The sequence below is a fragment of the Alligator mississippiensis genome, chromosome 2, assembly GCF_030867095.1.
Source record: "Alligator mississippiensis isolate rAllMis1 chromosome 2, rAllMis1, whole genome shotgun sequence".
Lineage (NCBI taxonomy): Eukaryota > Metazoa > Chordata > Crocodylia > Alligatoridae > Alligator > Alligator mississippiensis.
This window is the reverse complement of record NC_081825.1, coordinates 7,415,877-7,435,218: the sequence shown is the minus strand read 5'-3', so window position 1 is coordinate 7,435,218 and position 19,342 is coordinate 7,415,877. Positions and strand designations below refer to the sequence as shown.

General features: G+C 45.9%; 1 protein-coding gene across 1 annotated transcript in view; it reads right to left on the bottom strand.

The window, feature by feature from the left end:
• Positions 1 to 19,342, bottom strand: part of DDRGK1 (DDRGK domain containing 1) — a 54,041-nt gene that overhangs the window by 24,063 nt on the left and 10,636 nt on the right. The window contains exons 2-4 of the mRNA XM_014597092.3: positions 17,081 to 17,236; positions 3,882 to 3,988; positions 1,618 to 1,719 (exon numbers count right to left, since the gene is read on the bottom strand). Of these exons, the coding sequence (XP_014452578.1) occupies positions 1,618 to 1,719; positions 3,882 to 3,988; positions 17,081 to 17,236 (365 nt within the window). The remainder of the gene's footprint in view (positions 1 to 1,617; positions 1,720 to 3,881; positions 3,989 to 17,080; positions 17,237 to 19,342) is intronic.

Sequence of the window (19,342 nt, the reverse complement as noted above, 5' to 3'; positions counted from 1 at the left end):
GTTTTTTTTTTTAAACGACTTCCCCCAAGTCTCTTAACCAGAGACCTCAATGCAGTGTTTCATCTATATAACTTAAAAGGGCTAATGTAAAAGTAAGTCTCCTGATAAGGACTTGTCTCCTAATTTGAGCCCTGAAGCCACCCTACAGTTTGTAGAAGTGCTCCAAAAATGGGATCCTCGCCCACAGCTTGTAGCTGGTACCACAATAGTCCATATTGCTCAGAGAAGTCATAGAAGAACTGTTTGCCTTCTTGTCTTTTAAGGTTTCAATATATGCACAGGATCTGCTCTTCTACCCCAATGTGCTACACACACTACTTCACATGTAAGGGTTTCCAAAACAACTATTCTTAACACATTGGCTCCAGGACGGGCTGCTGCAGCATAGCACATAGTCTTTGATCAGTCTTTTACTTCCTACGCTGCTTACAGCTACCAGGGGTGGGCAAAATGCGGTCCATGGGCCAGATGTGGCCTTCCAGGTCATTCTATCTGGCCTGCAGGGCCCCTAAAAAACATAGAAAATTAATATTTATCTGCTCCTGGCTGCCTGTCATGCGGCCCTCGATGGCTTGCCAAAACTCAGTAAGTGGCCCTCTGCCCAAACTAATTGCCTGCCCTTGGTCTGGACCCTGACTAAGAGGCATTTCTGATAACTGAAACCTTCCTGCAACAATGCATCTGGAGTATCCCCTGAGGTCCATTATAGTCTCATAGGACCTTTCACCAAACAGCCTCCTTAGTGCCAGCTTTAAGTTGGTGCCTTGAGTGTCTGTTTAAAATGGCATTTGCTGAGCTATGAAACAAACAGTTCTTTAATGGGCAGACTGTGGAGCAGTGAACAACACACAGGACTTGCTGCAAGACCTCAGGGCGAGCCACTTCACTTCTCTGGGCCTTTCTTTGCAAGTGGTCAAGCTTATGTATCTAGACTTGCAGTCATTAGGCCAGAGACCATCTCTCCTGCAGCACCTTAGTGCAGCACAACAGGACCACAGCACACCCCTTTCAAATCTAGGGTTGCCAAACCTCCAGGATTGCCTTGGAGTCTCCAGGAATTAGAGATAAATCTCCAGGAGCCTGCTGAGAGTCACCTGGGAGATAAATGATAGGGCATTCATTAAAATAAATATGAAATGTTGAATCTGATTTATACAGATGTCCAGTGGGTTTTTAAAATGTAACAGTAATGTGCATTTGCCTTCCTGACGTAAAGCCATTAATGGCATTACATCGTGTGATGAAACCTCCCGGAGTAGATTCAAACAGAGGTGGCAACCCTATTCATGTTACTAACTCCTAGTCTGGAAGAAGCATAGTTTTCCAAGTGTGGCAGCTCTGCCTCTCATGATACCACTTCCTCATGCTGTACCGGAACAGCGTAGACATGCTGTAGGCGTTTGCTGCACACTTGGCCAAAAGGCCCCGAACTTGGCTGGCACCTCTCGGTGCCACGGTAATTCAAATGATCAACATGGCAACCAGAATCAAAAGGAAAGCCTGTCCGACAGGGCCTACAGCTGGCAGGGGGCTCTGCTCGGCAAGCAGGGGAGTCGAGCCATGATAAAGGACAACCTCGTTTCAGAATTTCCATCCGCAGACTTAGCCAAGTCCCACCTGTCTCTCTTCCTCAAGGCGCAATTTCTCCTCTTCTTTCCGTCTTTCCTCCTCTCTCTTTGACTCGAGTTTTTTCCGTTCCTCACGCTCTGCTTCTTCAGCCTAAAATAAATAAATAAATAAATAAAAGTAGGCAAGGCAACAATTATTCTTCCTCAATCTTTGGTTTCATACTTGAAGATCACCGGGTTTTTTTCACCAGCTTCCTGGACTCCAGAAATGCATAACTGACATTTTTATAGAGAGGTGCTGCCCTAGGTTTCTTTTGTCATCATCATTGGGGTTTTTTGCACTTGCTTTCTAAAATTTTTTAATATTTCCACTTATTTGATAAATTATGGCCCTGGCAACGTCATGTATTGTTTTCCTGGTCAAATGTTTCAGTTCCATGACATGTATGTGCCAGTTTGTTATTGTAGTGATGCTATGGAAAGCTAATATAAGCATTATTTCTCTGGTCATTTTAAATTTATTTAGAAGGGCATTAGACAAAGATTTTGTTTAAACTCTGCTTATATGTGAGAATTCTGTGTTTTAAATGTAGGTTTCATTTTAGTTCAATTAATCTGGACCGAGGCCCTTGCAAAAAACTATTAAATATAATTCCATTATATAAAATTACTTGGCTGTTAAAAATGGAAGGTCTCTCTCTTCTTAAGAAAGATGAAAATCCTATTATTAGAAACATTAAATTTAACCTGAAATGCAAAAAAACTCCCACTTGGTTAAAATACATAGTACATATAAATAGTTCCAAAGGGGAAAAAAAAGTTAAAAATGGATCATTTAGTATGCTATTTTATTTCAGTGTTTATTCTTTTTTCAGTCTTTGCTACATAAAAGACTTTAACTGAATTGCACAGTTGATGTATCCTCACACATGATTTGTAACGCTACCATTGAGAACCCCCTCCACCCCCGATTATTTTGAGAAGGAATTAAACGAATTCTTAAAAAATTAATTAAATGAATAAAAATTAAATGCATTAAAAGGGCCATCCCCTCTGCCCTTCCACAATGTTTTTCTCAAAGACAGATTAAACGATTTTGCTCAAACTTTCCATAAAAAGATGTTTAAGGCCAAGCCTAAGCATGGAAAGTACGTGACAGTTAAAATTATTAGCAAGTAAAAATAAGATTGTAATGGAAGCCTATATTTAAACGTGAAGTATTTTCTGCTGGCTAATGCTACTAGTTCTCATCATCGTAGAAAGCCGGGGGGAGATTCTCTCTCCCCCACCCCCGATTTTGGCACCATTTAAATTCTCAAATTAGGGCATGCATGCGACATCCTATGCTTGACGGTGATGCTCTGAAAGCAGGTCAGTTTTGCTCTGGTAGACTTGTGAGCTCGCTCATTTTGATCAAACCAGCTATTTTATCTGTTCTGTGCTTTGGCAAGTGTCTTCGTCATTATGCAGCACTGCAGAGTTACATCAAACCTCTGCAAACTGTCCTCCAGGCTACAGAACGGTTCAGAGGTTGCAGGCCAATAAAGTGGAACAGGAAAAAGAAATTAACGTATAAAAACCTGAGTCATCCACTGGTATGCTTTAGGAGGGCTTTTTTTTTTTTAATTTGCTGTTACTGATTAGTTCCCCCTCCAGCTTTACAGCAATTTTGTGAGTGTAACTGAAAATGCCGCGCTGCTTCGGTGGGTTATCTACTATGAAGAGCTCGAATTTCGGAGCTAGACCAGTATAAACAGCTAAGAGACTTCTGGTTTCTAGGCTTTTCACTTGCTGTCTGCTTTTTAAGGGCTGAGCCCCACCCTCAGGTCTGAATGCCTTGTTCCCTAGGCCGTACGCTCCCATCCAAGAAAACAGCTGGGTCTACAAAAGGGGCTGTGGGGGTGGTCACCATACTGAAAGATCCCATATGAACAGCCTTGGTGGCAGATGCCACCCTTCCCCTCTCGGATATGGATTGGGGGGGCAGGAAGGGGCAGATAGGAGAAAGCAGGACATGGCAGGGTTAGGCCCTGACGCCACTGACTTTACCCGGCACCAGGTACAGCAGTGATTTTCAGCCTCTTTAGCCTCAAGGCACCTCTCCGTATCTTTATTTTCTAGCTCAGTGATTCTCAACTGGGATGCTGCGAAATTTAGAGAAGTGATGGAGGGTGGCCTTGAGGCTAAAAAGGTTGAAAACCACTGCTCTACACTAAGTGACCAAACGGGTCCCACTCTCTCTTACAGCCAGCTACCATTAGTGATGCTAATCCAGTTTTGCTTTGTGCTTTAGACATGGCAGGAAATGCTTACCTCTCGCTGCGCTTTTCGGGCTTGTTTCTCCTCTAACTTCCTCTGTTTCTTTGCTCCAATTTTCCCAGAGACCTGAACCTCCGGAGCCTCATCTCCATCCTCCTCCTCTGCAGCATTTGGGTACAGAGAAAAACAAAGAGAACCGTTAGCACACCTGGAAAGTCCAATTTGACCTATATTGCTACTTCTGAAGAAGAAGAACTGGCAGAGGAGGAGACGCACATGTCTCAAACAGGATTCACGAGAATGATGGAGAATAGCAGCTCTCTGAATTTGACTAAGCCACAAAGATTTTACAGGGCAAACATAAGGAGCTGTGAAACCAGGGGTAAACTTTACTGAATCCTTTGAAGGAAGACTGCTTATAAACATTTTCTGCTTTCCAAAGGAACTGTGCATGTTTTATTATGTGTGCAGAATGGTGTGCATCACTACACGGGCTTTTACAATTTAACATCCAGCTGCAGACTTTTTTTTTGCTCCTATTACCTTCAAGCCTAATGCAACAGTGATGTCGATGCTGAGGAAGGCATTGAGAGGTTCATTATTCATCAGCGATTTATACTGTGGTGTTACCGACCATGACTCCCACAACGGTCTTTTTAAGAGAGAGAAAAAAAGAAGTCCTTCCAAAAAATGTAACAACTCTAGGCTCAATGAACAGCCTGTACACATGCATTTGCCATGATTGGGAGCATAAACAAAAGCAGTCTCTGACCAGACCAGTTTCTGCACCTGTGCTAAATTCACAAATAAGTGAGATCTTCAAATGTGAACCTATTTTTGCACACCTAAAATCTCTGCAGAGCAGGCACTCAAAGAGCTGCTGTCCTGAATGAAGAATGGAAGATGCCCTCAAGCACACCACATTGCTCCCCACTGTTTCTTTCACATTTATATTTGGTCTCTTTGGTACTCCTTCAGCATGGGCAGACCCCTGCGCTCAAGGACAGACTCATTCATTTCTAGGAGACTATACAGTAGAAAGATGCATATGCTGAAATCAGGCTGTAATGCAAGTATCCTCGATTGCAGGATGCTTGCTAGAGGGAACTGGGGACCCTGCTTAAGCGTGAAACATTATGCATATCTATGGTGCTGCTATTCAAGGTATTCACTGATCTATGAAGCTCTGAGCTCAGCTGGACTGCTTGAGCGGCAGTCTTGTCAACTCTCACTATCTCTCAGTGCCTGCTGTTTTTCTAAGCCCCGTGATCCCGGAGTCAAGGGATGACAGGTGGATTCAGACTATGTAAAAAGCTTCTTGCTCTCAGGGTTGTAAAGAAAACATGCACCTCGAGCACATCTTGTAGGTTGGCAACCCAGGAGGCTGGGGGCAGAACATTTGGTATTCTTTAAAAGTTTCCTGACTTTTGGGGTCTGACTCACAAATGTTGAATGTCTGGCACCGGTGAAACTGCAACAGTCCTTAGCTTTAAGTCTGATGGAGCAAATGATGGCGGGGGCGGGTTCAGTCAGGAGCCTGATTTACTTGCTGCTCTGGCAGGGCTAAAGTCAGGCACGCTTTAGGGCTTGATGCAAGAAACAGCTCTTTTCAGGAGTTTGCTGGGGCAGATGAGGATCATTTCTAGGACTGGGATTTGAACACAAACTCCAAGGCATGTTAGACTGGGTCAAATATATACTATAACGGGCAACCTGCCAGGAGACATCTCTACTGAGTGCCTTTCTGGTGTGCATGGATTTGTTTTTCAAACAATTCAACTGTTCTTTCACTCTGGAAGGTAATACATGTGAGGCAGACTTGCTAGCTCGGGGTTTCAGAGGAAGAGTGAAATCTGACTACCGAGATGATCAAAAGGGTTCCCCTGCCTCCTCCACACACGCACTCAAAGGCACGGGGCACTCAGCCTTGCAGTCTGCAGCCTCTGCAGTTTTACCATGCGTAAAAATAATCAAGCTCTGAAATGCATCTGTAACACAGGGCTAGCGGGGAATGTACCCAAAGCAAAAACATCACTGGCAGCCCTTGGTGCAACTGTACCCTTTGATTCAGTTAGTGGCTATTAGTCTTCAGGAGGCACCATGTCAGGTGTTTCTCACCCCTAGCCCAAAAGACAGATGCTCTTCCATTTAAATTTCTCTCCCAGTCCTGTGTCCATCTATGAGGAATACCTGAATTGGAGGGTAGCTCGTTCTAGCACTGGTTTTTAAACGGTGACCCCCCCAACTCCAAGCAGCAACGTCTTCCCCTCCCCAGCACTGTCAAAACCCTGACCCAGGACCGAGTAAGACAAGATCCTAACCTCTGACCAGTAACGTCTGCTCTCCCTCATCTGAAGTGATCCCACAAGACCCACTTCCTCAAGAGAGCAGCACATTTCTTTGAACATGCAGTTGCAAGCACCCTCCCTCTGGGTCAGGGTTTTAAGCCCACGATTTAGCAGAGCACTTCAAATTAAGGACGAGCTAGGTGTTTAAATACAGGCTGAACAGGACTTTGGCACATAATAAAGTGGCTCGCTGAATGAATTAACTATTAAAGCTGAAGAACCGTTCAGCCAAATACGGAGGAGACGTTAAATGAAGGTTGGTGGTGCAGATGTGACCCAATGAAATTATCATCACAGCAACCATAACTGCCACAGGCAAACACAGACAGTAAACTAATGCTCATTAGTTTAAAGGCTGAGAACCAGCTTGGGTATATAGCTATGGCTGAGAACCATTTCTGTTTGCAAGCTGATTTTCCTAAATGCTGTAAAATCCACAGATTTGCTCTGAATCTTAACATTTGGTGCGCCTCTTTGGGGAGCTGAGTAGGGGCAGCCTCCTAAATTTGGGATCACTTTGGCGAGGGAGTCTCATGATACATCCTCTCTTTTCTTAACTCGGACAAGTCCAGCTCCAGCCCAGAGAGGGCTTTATTGCTTGACATCCACCCTAGCAAAAGCACAAGTACCATTCCTCTCCTTGGGAAGCCAAGTTGAAAGTGATACTCAAAAGGAGTTTTTGGCTCATACCACAGTACCAGCCAAAGGCCAACAGACCCCACAAATTATACTGCACGGATGGCTTGAGAAGCGAGGCCTTCCAGCCTCGTGGACTGGGTGCTTTGGGGGATGCACGGTAGCCGCTGAACCTGACCTGAGAGAGGGCCTGAGGCCGAGCCCCAGCGGAAGTCTGGAGAGGAGACAGAAACCAGGTTTCTACAACCTGCCTCTGTCGAAGCCTTTTTTTTTTTTTTTTTTTAAATTTGGTGGAAATGTCGCTGAGCATCGCAGAGAAGTTAGAAGGTGCTTGAACTATTTTCAGAAAGAAAATAAATCATATATGCAAATGTTGGAAGGGAGAGGAGGGACGGAAAGGGTCGGAGGAGGGCAGTAAATGAGGATGCGGGGGAGAGGAGAGGGGGCGGGGGGTGCTCAGGGAGGGGAAGGGGATTAGAAAGGGCTGGCAGAGCAGGCCGAGTAGGAATACTTGTCAGCCCCCACTTCTCACAATTATGAGTGCCAAAGCCTGCGGACCCTGTTCTTGTGGGAGGGTCTGGGCTGCTTTCCCTGTCCCTCCCAACAGTTGGCACACATGGAGGTCAGTCCTTAACCAACCTATGCAAGTCCTCCCAAAAGAAGGTATCCTGCAAGGCTCTGGACGCGTGCCAAAGGTGGCTTCCTATGGACTCGGCTGTAATTGAGGACTTGATTGTTCAACCTGACAAGAGGGGAGCAGAGTCACATCCCTCCCTTGTGCACTGCTAGCTAGAAATCAGCATGTCTTACCCGTACTAAGCCACAGCCTGTTACAGCTGGGGTGGGTTTTGGCCTCGACAGAAGAGGGGCCGGAGCACTTAGGAATCAGGCAGCATCCTTTGCTAGCATCTCGAATGCAAGAGACATTCATTCTCATGACAAAGAACCTACTGAGTTCAAAGATGAGTATCTTTGGCTTGATGGTATCTCATACTTTCCAGCATGTAGAATTCAGCAACACTCAAACGTCTGAAAACCAGGAAGTGAAGAGTTAAGGTACGTGCCTTGTCTACCCTCAACTCTGCCGTCTTTGAACGGTTCCCCTTGCTCACCCTTCCCACGTATACACATGCTGCTTTTGAACTGCACTGGAGCTGCCTACGCCTGCTCTGCACTCAAGACACTTAGCTCACCTTGCACAAAGGACAGTACGTCTCTGCCAAACTGCTTCAACTAATCCCTGCATCTTTCCCTACACCACCACCTTGCAGGGTAAATGCAGTTGGAGGGCTTGCAGATAATTGCCACTGCTTATTGACAGCTCAAGGGACAGAGGCAGAAGTGGCCAGAGTTAAGGAGGGATGGGTGGTACATTAATGTTTCTGATTTTCAGAGTCTGCTGGTACCACTGAGCAAGCCCAACTATCAGTGGCATACTGATTTGGGGGGTGGGGGGGGGCGCATGCCCCAGGTGCCAGCTGGGCTCAGTCCCTGGTGGCACTTCCAGTCTTGCCGCTGGCACTTCTGTTTTCGCTACTGGCATTTCTGGGCTCGGCGATTGGGTGCTGGGGGACCCCCGCCGCTCAGAGACTGGCTGTGGATGGGGGCACAAATGCAAGCACGGGCCTCCAGACGCTGGAAACCCATGGTATGCCACTGCTAACTATTTATATTGAACACAACAGGGTGAGTGTGCAAGACGAGCAGTTAATGCTGGTATAGGAGCCACAAAGAAATGCAAAACTCTAGAACTTCTGGTTCAGAGATGATACTTTTTACTAGACCAACTAAAAAAATCGCAAAAAAAGAAAAAAAGATAATTTTCTGCAAATTTTGGGGCTCACACGCCCTTCCCTCAGGCTCAGGGAAAAATTCAAGATGGTAAAAAGTCCCCATAGGTAGGAAATAAACTTCATTTTTGCACAGAGGAAGCTGAAGCCCCATGTATTTTTGAGCTTCCCAAGGTGTACATGCTAAATTGCAAGACTACTACTTCTTACATGCAGGGGATGGGGTGGGTTTTATTCTGTATTTAGAAAATGTACATGATGTTGCTACACCCCTCTTATGGCTGTGCATTACTGGGAGATTATTCATCAGCGCTTTTATATTTCTCCAACAACAATTTTTGGCTGCTGTTGGACTCTGGATTCAGGCGTCACCACTGTCCCGTTTCCCTAGCACAAATGATAGGTCATCTGAAGGAAACTTATGGACACCAGAGAAACGGGAGCAGAATCTGACCACAAAGTTATGCATCTGACAATTTAAGACTGCAAAGGCTTCAGGGGAAGAGCCATTTCCTGCTAGGTGTTTGTACAGTGACTAGTACTATGGGACCCTGAACAGGGGAGGAGGCAGGCAAAACTCAAAAGCAATGCATGAAGCAACAAAAATATTAGGTTCAGAAATCCACCCAGCCTAGATTACATCAGAACCTTTGTTACATGTATTTGATAATGGGGACAGAAAGCAACCCACCATATGGAAAAATGTGGGCAATCACTGACGAGTAACATAATACTGCATTTGTACAGTCATACAGCTGCTTCCTTTTTTTAATGAAAAGATTGATCAGTGATCCATTTTAGGAACCGAGCCACTGACCTATTAACCAGCCCACGTCTATGACAGACCCATACAGTCTGTAAAGGGCACGGGCTGCTTTAAGTCTCAGTCGAACCACTTGAAACTCTTTCCTGAACAGGAACGTATGGCATAACTGAGAAGCCCCACATCTACCTCTTCTACTCATCATCTGGGCTTGAAGCGTCTCGAGGCCGAAATGCAGCCAGACACACAGCAAACATGTCTCTTACTGATTTAAAGGAAATCTAGGATATTATTAAAACCCCCGGAGAGGCTACACCAAGCAATTATTGCAGAGAGAACAAGCAAATCCAGGCTAAATTTTGATCTATCAGTGGTTCATTAATTAAGAACTTGGTTGTCATGGTTACAACACAACGTTTAACTGTGCATTGAGGAGTTTTTATAAGATTGATTTTATTTTGCTAAAGCTTCAGGCTTAGCTCAATGACTACATCCATTAAATTAGTTCTAATAATACCTGCTTCACAGGAATTTTATGAGACATCATTAAGTTTACAGAGCTCTCAGATCCTTGGATGCATGATGCTATTATAAATGTGAAAAATTACTACTTAATAGGCTGGCAGATTCACTGCAAATCGATCGTTCAAGTAAAATTGTGCCTTTTATTTGAGTTTACCACCTTGGAATAAAAAGAGTCATCTCCTATAGGCACATGGGAGATCCTCTCTTTATTAAAGGTTACAAAATTATAAGTGGATTAAAGATCATTTCAAAATATAGCATTATCTGTAGTGAACTGAAATGTTGTATATAAGCATTGTTTCAGATCTCCAAATTAGGAACCCCAAGTGCAGATGTAAATGCCACACAAATCAGCTATGCATTTTCAAAGACAAATAGGTTTATTTTTAAACCTGTCAGACCCCAGGTTGCACTTTCTGTGTTTTTCCAGCAGCATTTGGATGTAAAGCAACTAAACTGTCCAGCAAATGGTACAGTAAGGGTGGAGTGGTGGTGTAGTCATGATGGTCCAGGAAATATAGGACAGGCAGGAATTTCTTTGGCACTATCTTACACTGGACCAGCTGTATAGTTGGGAGAGATGCTAGACAAGCTTTCAGACACAAAGCATCCAGAAAATGTTAGACATGTAATATCTTCTAGGTATTCTACCCCTGGTCTCAGCAACTAAATAAAGGCAGAAGTATCATGATTTCATTTGCAACTTTTAAGCTGGAGTTTAAGTTTCCTTATCATATTTTGATTTAAAAACCAGACTGTATTGGTCCACATGCCAGCACTTGCCTAGGGGCTCTACTGGTTTCTGGTACGTTGATTATAAGGATAATCTTCCAAAGGAAGACCAAATTCTAACCCCCTCCCCCTGTCTGAACACAGACATCCAGAAATAGCAGCTAGGAGACAGAGGTGCCGAAAGGTCTCCAAAGACTTTTGCCATTACCCTTTTGGACTCAACCTGCTAGCTCCAAACTGGGCCCTTGCTTTAGCTGGAGAAGAACTGGTGATGAAGAGAAGTTGTTTCTTTGATGCAATCTTTTTTTAATGAAAGAAAATGCAACGTCCCCTTTGCTTAAGCATGAAAGGTATCACATAAAGCAGACAAGGTTCTTTGGCTGAAGCTGGTATCTTTTATTAGACCAACTTAAATAGTTGGAAAACAATTATTAAGCAAGCTTTTGGTTTCAAAAACCCTTCGTCAGGCTAAGGAAGTTTCAGCCGTTGGTGTGTGCTCTTCCTGGATGGAATGAAAAGTAAAGAAGCCAGAGGCTGGGCTGGTATGTCCTTAGACCAACACGGCTACAACCTACACCCTGTCACATAAATCAAGCTCCCATGGTCTGAGTACCCTAGCTTTTGCAGCCAGCATCCACCAGCAGCCGTCCCCGAAAGCCTTCTCGGGTTGTGTAACCTCAGGCTGTTCTAGAGAGTCCTTCTTTGTTTTTGCACTTCTGCTTGTTTCCTTCTCTCTAGCTTTTCCCCATCCCCACCTCCGCATACCCTCCAACATGCTCACTCCCACTCGAAGAATACCACTGAAGCCCTCCCGAGTGGCCTTTTACAGTCTGGAGATTGCTATCACTTCATAAAGGAGACTAACCATTTCTTTATGGCTTTCTCAGATAAAGGGCAGGGTTCCACCCACCAGTTTCAGGTTCAACCGAACCTCAACCATGTTTCTCTAGGGACAGCAGGAGGCCAGGTGTACTGGATACGAGTCTGAAGACCTGGGTTGTGCTCCCAGTGCCACTGTGAACCTTGGAGTCACTTCACTTCTCTGCACCCCAGTTTCCCCTCATTTGGGTCTGCTGAATGCCACTCACCATGCATCTGTACAAGCCTCTAACACAAGGGGATCCTGATCTCAGTTGAGAATTTGCAGTCATACAAGTAATAAATGATTCTACATATTAAGCTGGTGAGAGATGAAACAAATTAGCTCAGCAGAGTCTGTTGTGTTGAAGACTGCAGGGCTTATAAGTGCCTCCTTGGGAACTTCTGATCACCTGACTATTGTCTGGTCTACACAACGCAGTTCTTCCGTGGGGACAACACCTTCCTTTTTGCCCCTAGAGTTAAATCAATGCTGCTGAGGAAGGCTTTGGTTCCTGTCTGGCAGAAAGTGCAGCTGTAGGGTGAAGGTACATGGAGCTGCATGGTCATTCTCATGGAGGATAGGGCAGGTGAGGCCCATGAATTATGGCCTCAAAGTTTGAGCAAATATCCACTAAGCTGGAGACATTTCTGAACCTAGTAAAGCAGGGGCGTCAAACTCATCCAATCCTGCCAGTAGGATGAGGGTCTCTGGGCCGGTCTACAGACAATCCCTTGTGCAATGCCCACAGCACCAGGTCCAGCCCGTACCACACGCAGCCCATGCTGGCCCCAAGGCTTGCTGTGCATGTGGCAAATGCTGCCTGCAGTGCCCAGGCTGGCCTTGGCACTGCAGACAGCACAGAGGGTCTGTCTGGGGCACCACATACAGCCCGCACCCTGGAGCTCCATGTGCATCATGAAGTGCTGGGTCCAGCCCGCATACTGCAGGCAGCATGTGCCCCAGTGCCAGCCCAGCATGTGGCATGCACAGTGGGCACCCTGGGTCTGGTGTGTGCTGTATTTGGTGTGCAGGGCTGTACATCCTACATGCAGCACGGGGCTGGTGCTGCAAGTAGTGCCCTGCCAGACCAGCCCCATGCACCAGCTCTGGCACAGCTCAATCTGGACGTGCCCCGACCAGGCTCGGTCCAGTGGGGTGCCACAGCAGCATATGGGGCCGGGACCAGCACATAGGGGTGGTCCAGTGACCTACCATTTAGATCACACAGCTCCACAGGCCAGATCCAGCCTTCTGGCCATATGCTTACCACCCCGGTAGTAAAGGAAAACTTAAATATTTTAAATGGCAACATCCAGCTACTTAGGGATCACAAGCTGAGTTTGAAAACACAGCCACTGGTTTCTCAAAGCACTGCCTGACATCCGAGTAAAAGCTTTCAGCAAAATCCCTATAGATTACACAATGAAGAACAGCCTCCACAACAGCAGCTCAGGCTTTGGGCAAATCACGAAAATCGAGCCGGCAAAAGGTCCTCTTTACTTACCCGCGAGTCAACTAAAGAGTTTAAAGCCTCCAATTACAGACAATGTTCTTTACATGCAATAACCCTAATTTACCATCCTCCTTCCTCTCCCCTACTAGTCTGAAATACAAACATGGGGCATTCGGTACCTAACACTGATCTTATTGTTGTCATCTTTACTGCTCTGACACCAACCCAAGAAAGCTGTCCAACAGACGGGCACCCTTTGCTGGGTTATGCCTCATTTCGAGCTTATCCACAGTGCTGAGGCAGAGATGTTCAAAGCCATCTTGGGTATCTGCCCAGCCCTGCTGTGTTGACAAACACGAAAGACTGCAAGTTCCTCAATACATGGCCTGTACCATGTCTTTGCACAGAACTATGCAAATCTGTACAACTGTTAATAACAGCACTGCAGCGTTGCCGCAGCTGGGATGGTTCAGGGACTGTGCATGAAGAAAGATTTGTTTGAGGATTTTTTGCTAGACTATTTAATTGGGAGAGGCGCCAGACCAGCTTTTGGACAACAATTCTTCCTCGGGTCTGGGAAAAGGGATCTAAGGGAGGTCATTTTGTGCCCTAAAACTTATCTAACGTCTGTCTCAACTATATTAGTTGGCCCAATAAAAAGATATTACCAAATTTTGCTTCTCTCATAGTCCCTGGACTGCCATGGCTACAATAATAATACAATGCTGGTATTCATAATAGCTGTACAGGTTTGCATAGCTGTGTGCAAAGACATGACCAAGTCCCTGTATCGAGAAACTCATGATCTGTGCGTTTCATAGCAGCAGCATCCTCCACAGGGCAAGGCATGCCAGGCCGAACTCATTCTCGTAGGCCAACTCAGCAATCAGAAGATTGGAACGGAGCTGCCCCGGTTCACTCATTTTGAGAACTGCTTTGTCAGTGATGAAAAAAAAAAAAAATTAATCTGCCCAACAATTCTGACCGGAGCAAAGTATTAATAGCTGTTGTTACTTTCACAAGAGATGATCGTCTTGAAGTAGTCATCTAACCACTGAAAAATTCTCAGCATGGGAGAGTTGGCTAATATGCCTGTCTACACCATGTGGGGCAGCCCACGTGGAACTCTTGAATAGAGATCTTGCTTGCGAAACGTAGGGGGAAGAGTCTGTTGACATTTGCTACTTCAACCACCCCCCATACCCCCCTCCCAGGTCAACCTACATGCAATTCAGATGTCCTGCCCCACCCCAATCACAGGAAGCTGCAGCTGCAATAAGGAGTTTACTGATTGATTTTGCTCCACACATTCAGGATCAATATTTTGACCTGTTCAAATCAATCCTTTTCCATCCCTGTTTACATTAAATATGTGCCCTTTCCCAAGAGATACTAGCCCCAGTACAGAAAAAGTAAGCCTTCAACGAGTTTATCTTCATCTTTAAAAGCATTTGCATAGATAACACAGATTTAACTGGCTGTACACATGGGCTAAGCAATGACAGAGAGAAGCCATCAACAAGAATCCCCTTTGAAGCAACTTAGGGTTAAGATTTCTTAGTCTACATGAGATTTCAGTACTGAAGTGAGGCAGCAGAATCATACGGCCACACTTATTCCCTTTAAAGGTCTCTTATTCTAGTATTAACATTTAAATTGTCAAATGAAAAAACTCAAACCACCCACATCCAGTTCACAAATGAAAAAAATCATATGGGGGGCCCAAACCTCAGAGATGCTAGGGCCACGTTTTGCTAGTCTTTGGGTGGCAAAGTTGACCTTAAGTTAGCAGAACTGGCACCCTGGAGGTTTACTGCAGGCGGGAAGGGGGGGGTCGAATCTTCAACTGACAGTAGACTCCTATGACATCCCCCTTTCCAAGCCCACTGACCTCGGAGAGTTTTGAGAGGGGCATGTGAGCAAGCCACAGCATCTTTATGCCCCCGTGATCATCAGGTACCTTGATATCTTTGGCAGCTGGCTGAGATGAGCTTTAGGCCTGCTCCAACTTATGCCAGGACCCAGCCTGGCACAGTACCAGGAGGCTGCAAAGGCAGCCTTTGCCTTAATCACAGTACAGCTAAACCGCAACATCTGGCACACGATACAAGTTCAAAACATGAAAGCAGAGAGAAGACTATCTTATTTTAGCCAGATATCTGCTGACGCATGGATGCCTGCAACCCTTCCACAGGCAGTGGGCAGTGAGTCCACAAAAAGCAAGTCCAGCTATGGTCTGGTTTTAAGTGCTCATGCTCCTGCCAGGATGGCCATGGTGCTAGGGCCATGTGGCAGTGCTCAGTTACCCACAGAATTTGAATCAGCATCTGAAAGGAAAAACAGCACAGGGGAGCAAAAGATAGAGGTGAGAGAAAGGACATGGGAGGGCCGGGGGGGGGGGGGGTGGAGAAGAGGAACGTCAATTTAAAGAAAACTTTGTAGAAGAGTGAATTCGCTTGCATTTGATGTGTACCAAGTTGCAAAAGAATTATTCATAAGGGCTCACAACACGTTCTGCCACTGCTAACATGGCAAGCTAATAGGAGTGCTGCTTTGATAGCTTCACGGCTGGCTCCCAGGGAGAAAGTTTGAGTGGTCCAGGCCTCAGACATCAAAAGCAGTTCAGATTTCATTTTCTGTACTGGGTGCTAGCACATCAAAAGCAGCAGCTAAAGTTGAAAAGTTCAGAACCATCAATTTACCATTTGTGAAACTGCTAGACATTGATGACTTGGGTAACGCATTTACCTACCAGATGTACTCAAAATGCCTGCTGGAAACAGCAGGGAAGCATGTTTGCAAGCAGGGGAAGCATGATTCTCTCCAAGTCGAAGCTTCATGCAATTCTACGTATAGTGTCTCAAATAGTGCAGCTCAAACATGCTCTGCTTCCCAAGAACAAAATTTCCCTCCTGCCCAAACTGTCACTCAAGGTTGCAATTTTTGATACAAGCTCAAGCTCAACAGGATCCACCTTGCTCTGTACATGGTTGAACAGCCTAAAATGATGAGCTGGGATATGGGAGTCAAGTTGGAGTCTTCCGTTTGCTCCATTTGAGCAGGGAAGACTTTCCAAACTGAATAATGCTGTAGATCAGTGCTTCTCAAAGTGGTGGTCCGCGGACCGGCCATCAGTCGCTGGTTCGCAGCAAGTTGCCAGGAAAGAAAGAAATATATTTTCAGAAGTATAACATGGATATGTGATAGCCATAAATAGGGCACTGGTCCCTGGCCCACTGGAAAAAAAAAATTGCCGGTCCGCCACATCAGATAGTTTGAGAAGCACTGCTGTAGATGACACTGCAAGCCTGAGAGATGTAGTTTGCAAACCCACAACTGCGCTGGCTCTGCGTGGCTAGCAGGGGCAAAATGGAAACAGTCGTTTTGTGAGAAAAAAACAAGACAGGACTTGTAAGGAGCTCAGAGGGTTTTCCTGACCACAACCACGTCAGGATACCCTTGTTGCCATCTCTACATGCAAAACAAAAACCATGGGACTGTTCACACTGACCTGCAACTCTAGGATCTGATGCTGCAATCTAATAATTGTAAGCAGTAACAACCAAATAATTGAATAAATAAAATACACCTCTGATGTGACTGCCAGCTCAGCAGGGCCTGCGTGGATCCATATTTGGATGGGAGCCCAGGGAAAACCCAGATGCTGAAGAAGCGGTATGTGCATGCTAGTACTTTCCCTCAAGTTAGTGCTAAATCAGTGTCTTGAAACAATGGGGTAGCTCTTTTTTAGAACAGGTATAATGGAAAGGTGCTGATTCTATGCCCTCTCCTCCCATTTCTCCTTGCGATTTCAACTGGAAGGGGAGCAGCATTCTTCACACCCCTTCTAGAAACAGTCGTGTCATAGGGATGGCACAGAACGCACCGCAGAAACAGCTGCATTTCACTGAAGGGCGAGTGATCTCTTGAGAGAAGAGACTGAAAGCACTGGAGTAGCCAGGGGGGGAGTGCTATGTAATTCATCCTCATACTATCAGGATATTGAGGCAGATCAGACTCAGGCTGCAGAATCTCTGGAGAGCCCAGCTGACAAGGACTCTCTGGGAGCCTGCGCCCCCATCTCAATCACCTGCTCTTACAGATCAGTATCCATTTGCAGAAACAGAGCTGAATCAAAACTTACCATCTGCCCAGTTGTCTACCTGCTGCGCTCTCCTCTCAGCCAGCATCCTGGTCCCCATGTTCCTCCGGCGCCTGGGCATGCCTTCGCCCCGCTCCTCGGCATGGGGCCGAGGCCTGGCCACTGCTGCTGCCACATCTCGCTGGTGTTCCTCCTCGGCTGAAAAAGGGAGAACAAGAGGTGTTACATGGCTGTGCTGTTGCCACTGCTTTGCTCATCATCTGCCTCCTGCTGCTACTGCAAGGTGGGGGCAGACTTGGGGAGGTCTGCACCAGGTATTTTCAGAGATAGGGAATGCCAGTCCACACCTGCTCCTTATCCCTGTATGGTAACACCTACTGTTTTGCAGACTTAGAGCAGGAGGATCTGTGCTCCAAGGCCACATCCAGATGACCACAGTTGTGTGGTATGTGGCGCTGCAGACCCATCTGCGATGCCACACACTGCACATTCTCCATGCTGCTACCTTGCAACATGGGTTTTTTCTTTTGACCCTGAGAGATCCCAGCATCAAAAAAAACCCATGCTGGAAAAAAGCGGGGTGGCGTACATGGCAGCAGCACATGCCGCCCAAAACCAGAGCCTGGCCAGCCAGAGCCACCCTCCGGCTGCTGGCCATGCTTCTTGCTGTGACCATAGTCCTAGGAGGCCCCCAGGTAAGGCTGCTGGGGCCGGCACCTGCGCTGGTCCCAGGTTCCCCAACCCCACCTGCCACATGTTTGAGCATACGTGGCATGGGCGCTCCCGGGGGACAAGCAGCAGTGGCTCAAGGTGTGTTGCTGCTACTTGCCCCTAGGCAAACAAACGTCCATGCTTGTCTGGATGTGGCCCCCAGAGTACAAGTCAGGGGAACAGAATGGAAACAACATTAAAGCAAATTATAATCGAAGCAAAAATGATTATTTCATGCACAAGTCAAGCCAACACTGAGCATTTTGGGAACTTCCCATCTAATCCACCTGGATTTTTAAAGGTATCTAGCAACTCTAGGAGGAAGAGAAGGCTTAGGTGATCTTCAACCCTTCTCCTGCCTTACTTGCAGACTTCCTCCTTGTCCTTGCTTTTTGTTACATTTATCTCACTCGCACCTGTCATGACTCACACCCAGCTCCACCTTGCACAAAGGGCTGGGCTGAAGTTAATTCCACACTTTGTTCTCACAAGATGAATTATTTCCCTGCTTAATCTTGCCTGCAAAGCTTATTCCACCCCTCCAGCTCCTGTCCCAGCTACATGCTGGTGGGTCCCATGGGTATCCCACTCCCTTGCGATAGGCCTATACCAAAGTACCACACTGAAATAGTTGATCTCCAACATGCCACCCTACCCTGCACCTTTTATCTGCAAGCCCGTGGCCCTCTCTGGAAAATAAGTGGCATAACACTTGGTCTGTTCCAGGAAAAAAAAGACAGCTGTGTATTCCTTGGGCTGAATTTTCCCTTATTCAGTCTAAAAGGTGAATTGAAAAGAAAAACCACTACCACTTGTAGCACAGATGATATCTTTTATTAGACCAAAAAGATTTTTGGAAAAAAAAAAAAAAAAAAAAAAGACTTTAATTATAAGCTTTCAGGCCTGGATACCTGATGCATGGAAGATATCGAATTTTAGCCAGTTTTTTAAAATGAAATCTTCATATTTTCCCCAAGCAGGAAGCAACTGTGACCACTTGAAACCTGAGATCCTGCTCCTCCCTTTGTTTCAAGGTAATCTGCACCATCACAGATCCTCACTGGAGGTGAGGGGCTTCATACCAGCAATGAACTGACTGCCCAGAGGAGTTTTCCATCTACTGATTCCTCTGTGAAATCCTATGAAATATGAACTTGCATTTCTACCCCGGAGAACTCTGACAATCTTTTCTCCAATGCCTGATGAAGGGTGTTTGTGCCAGAAAGCTTGCAATTAACGGCATTTTTTTTGCAAAAATCTTGTTGGTATTAAAAGATATCACCTCTACTAGGAGTCCTGATCGCCTTTTCCTCTAGACCAATACGGCTATAACCTGGATACCTAAAACACCACCATTACTTCCCTGCATCTAGTAAGATGGCCAGCACAGTCATTTCAGAGATAGAAGAAGGTGGGGACCAGAAACTTTTTGCTTCCTTTTAGATAAATCAGATTTTTGGGGGGTTTTTTGCTTCAACTATTCAGAATGAGGTCTCCCTTCTCTGGATGGTTCAAACTGTGTGAGCACGCTCATGTTTTGGGGAGGGATGCGTGTATCACCGCACTTGTAACACAACCTGCCTGACAAATACA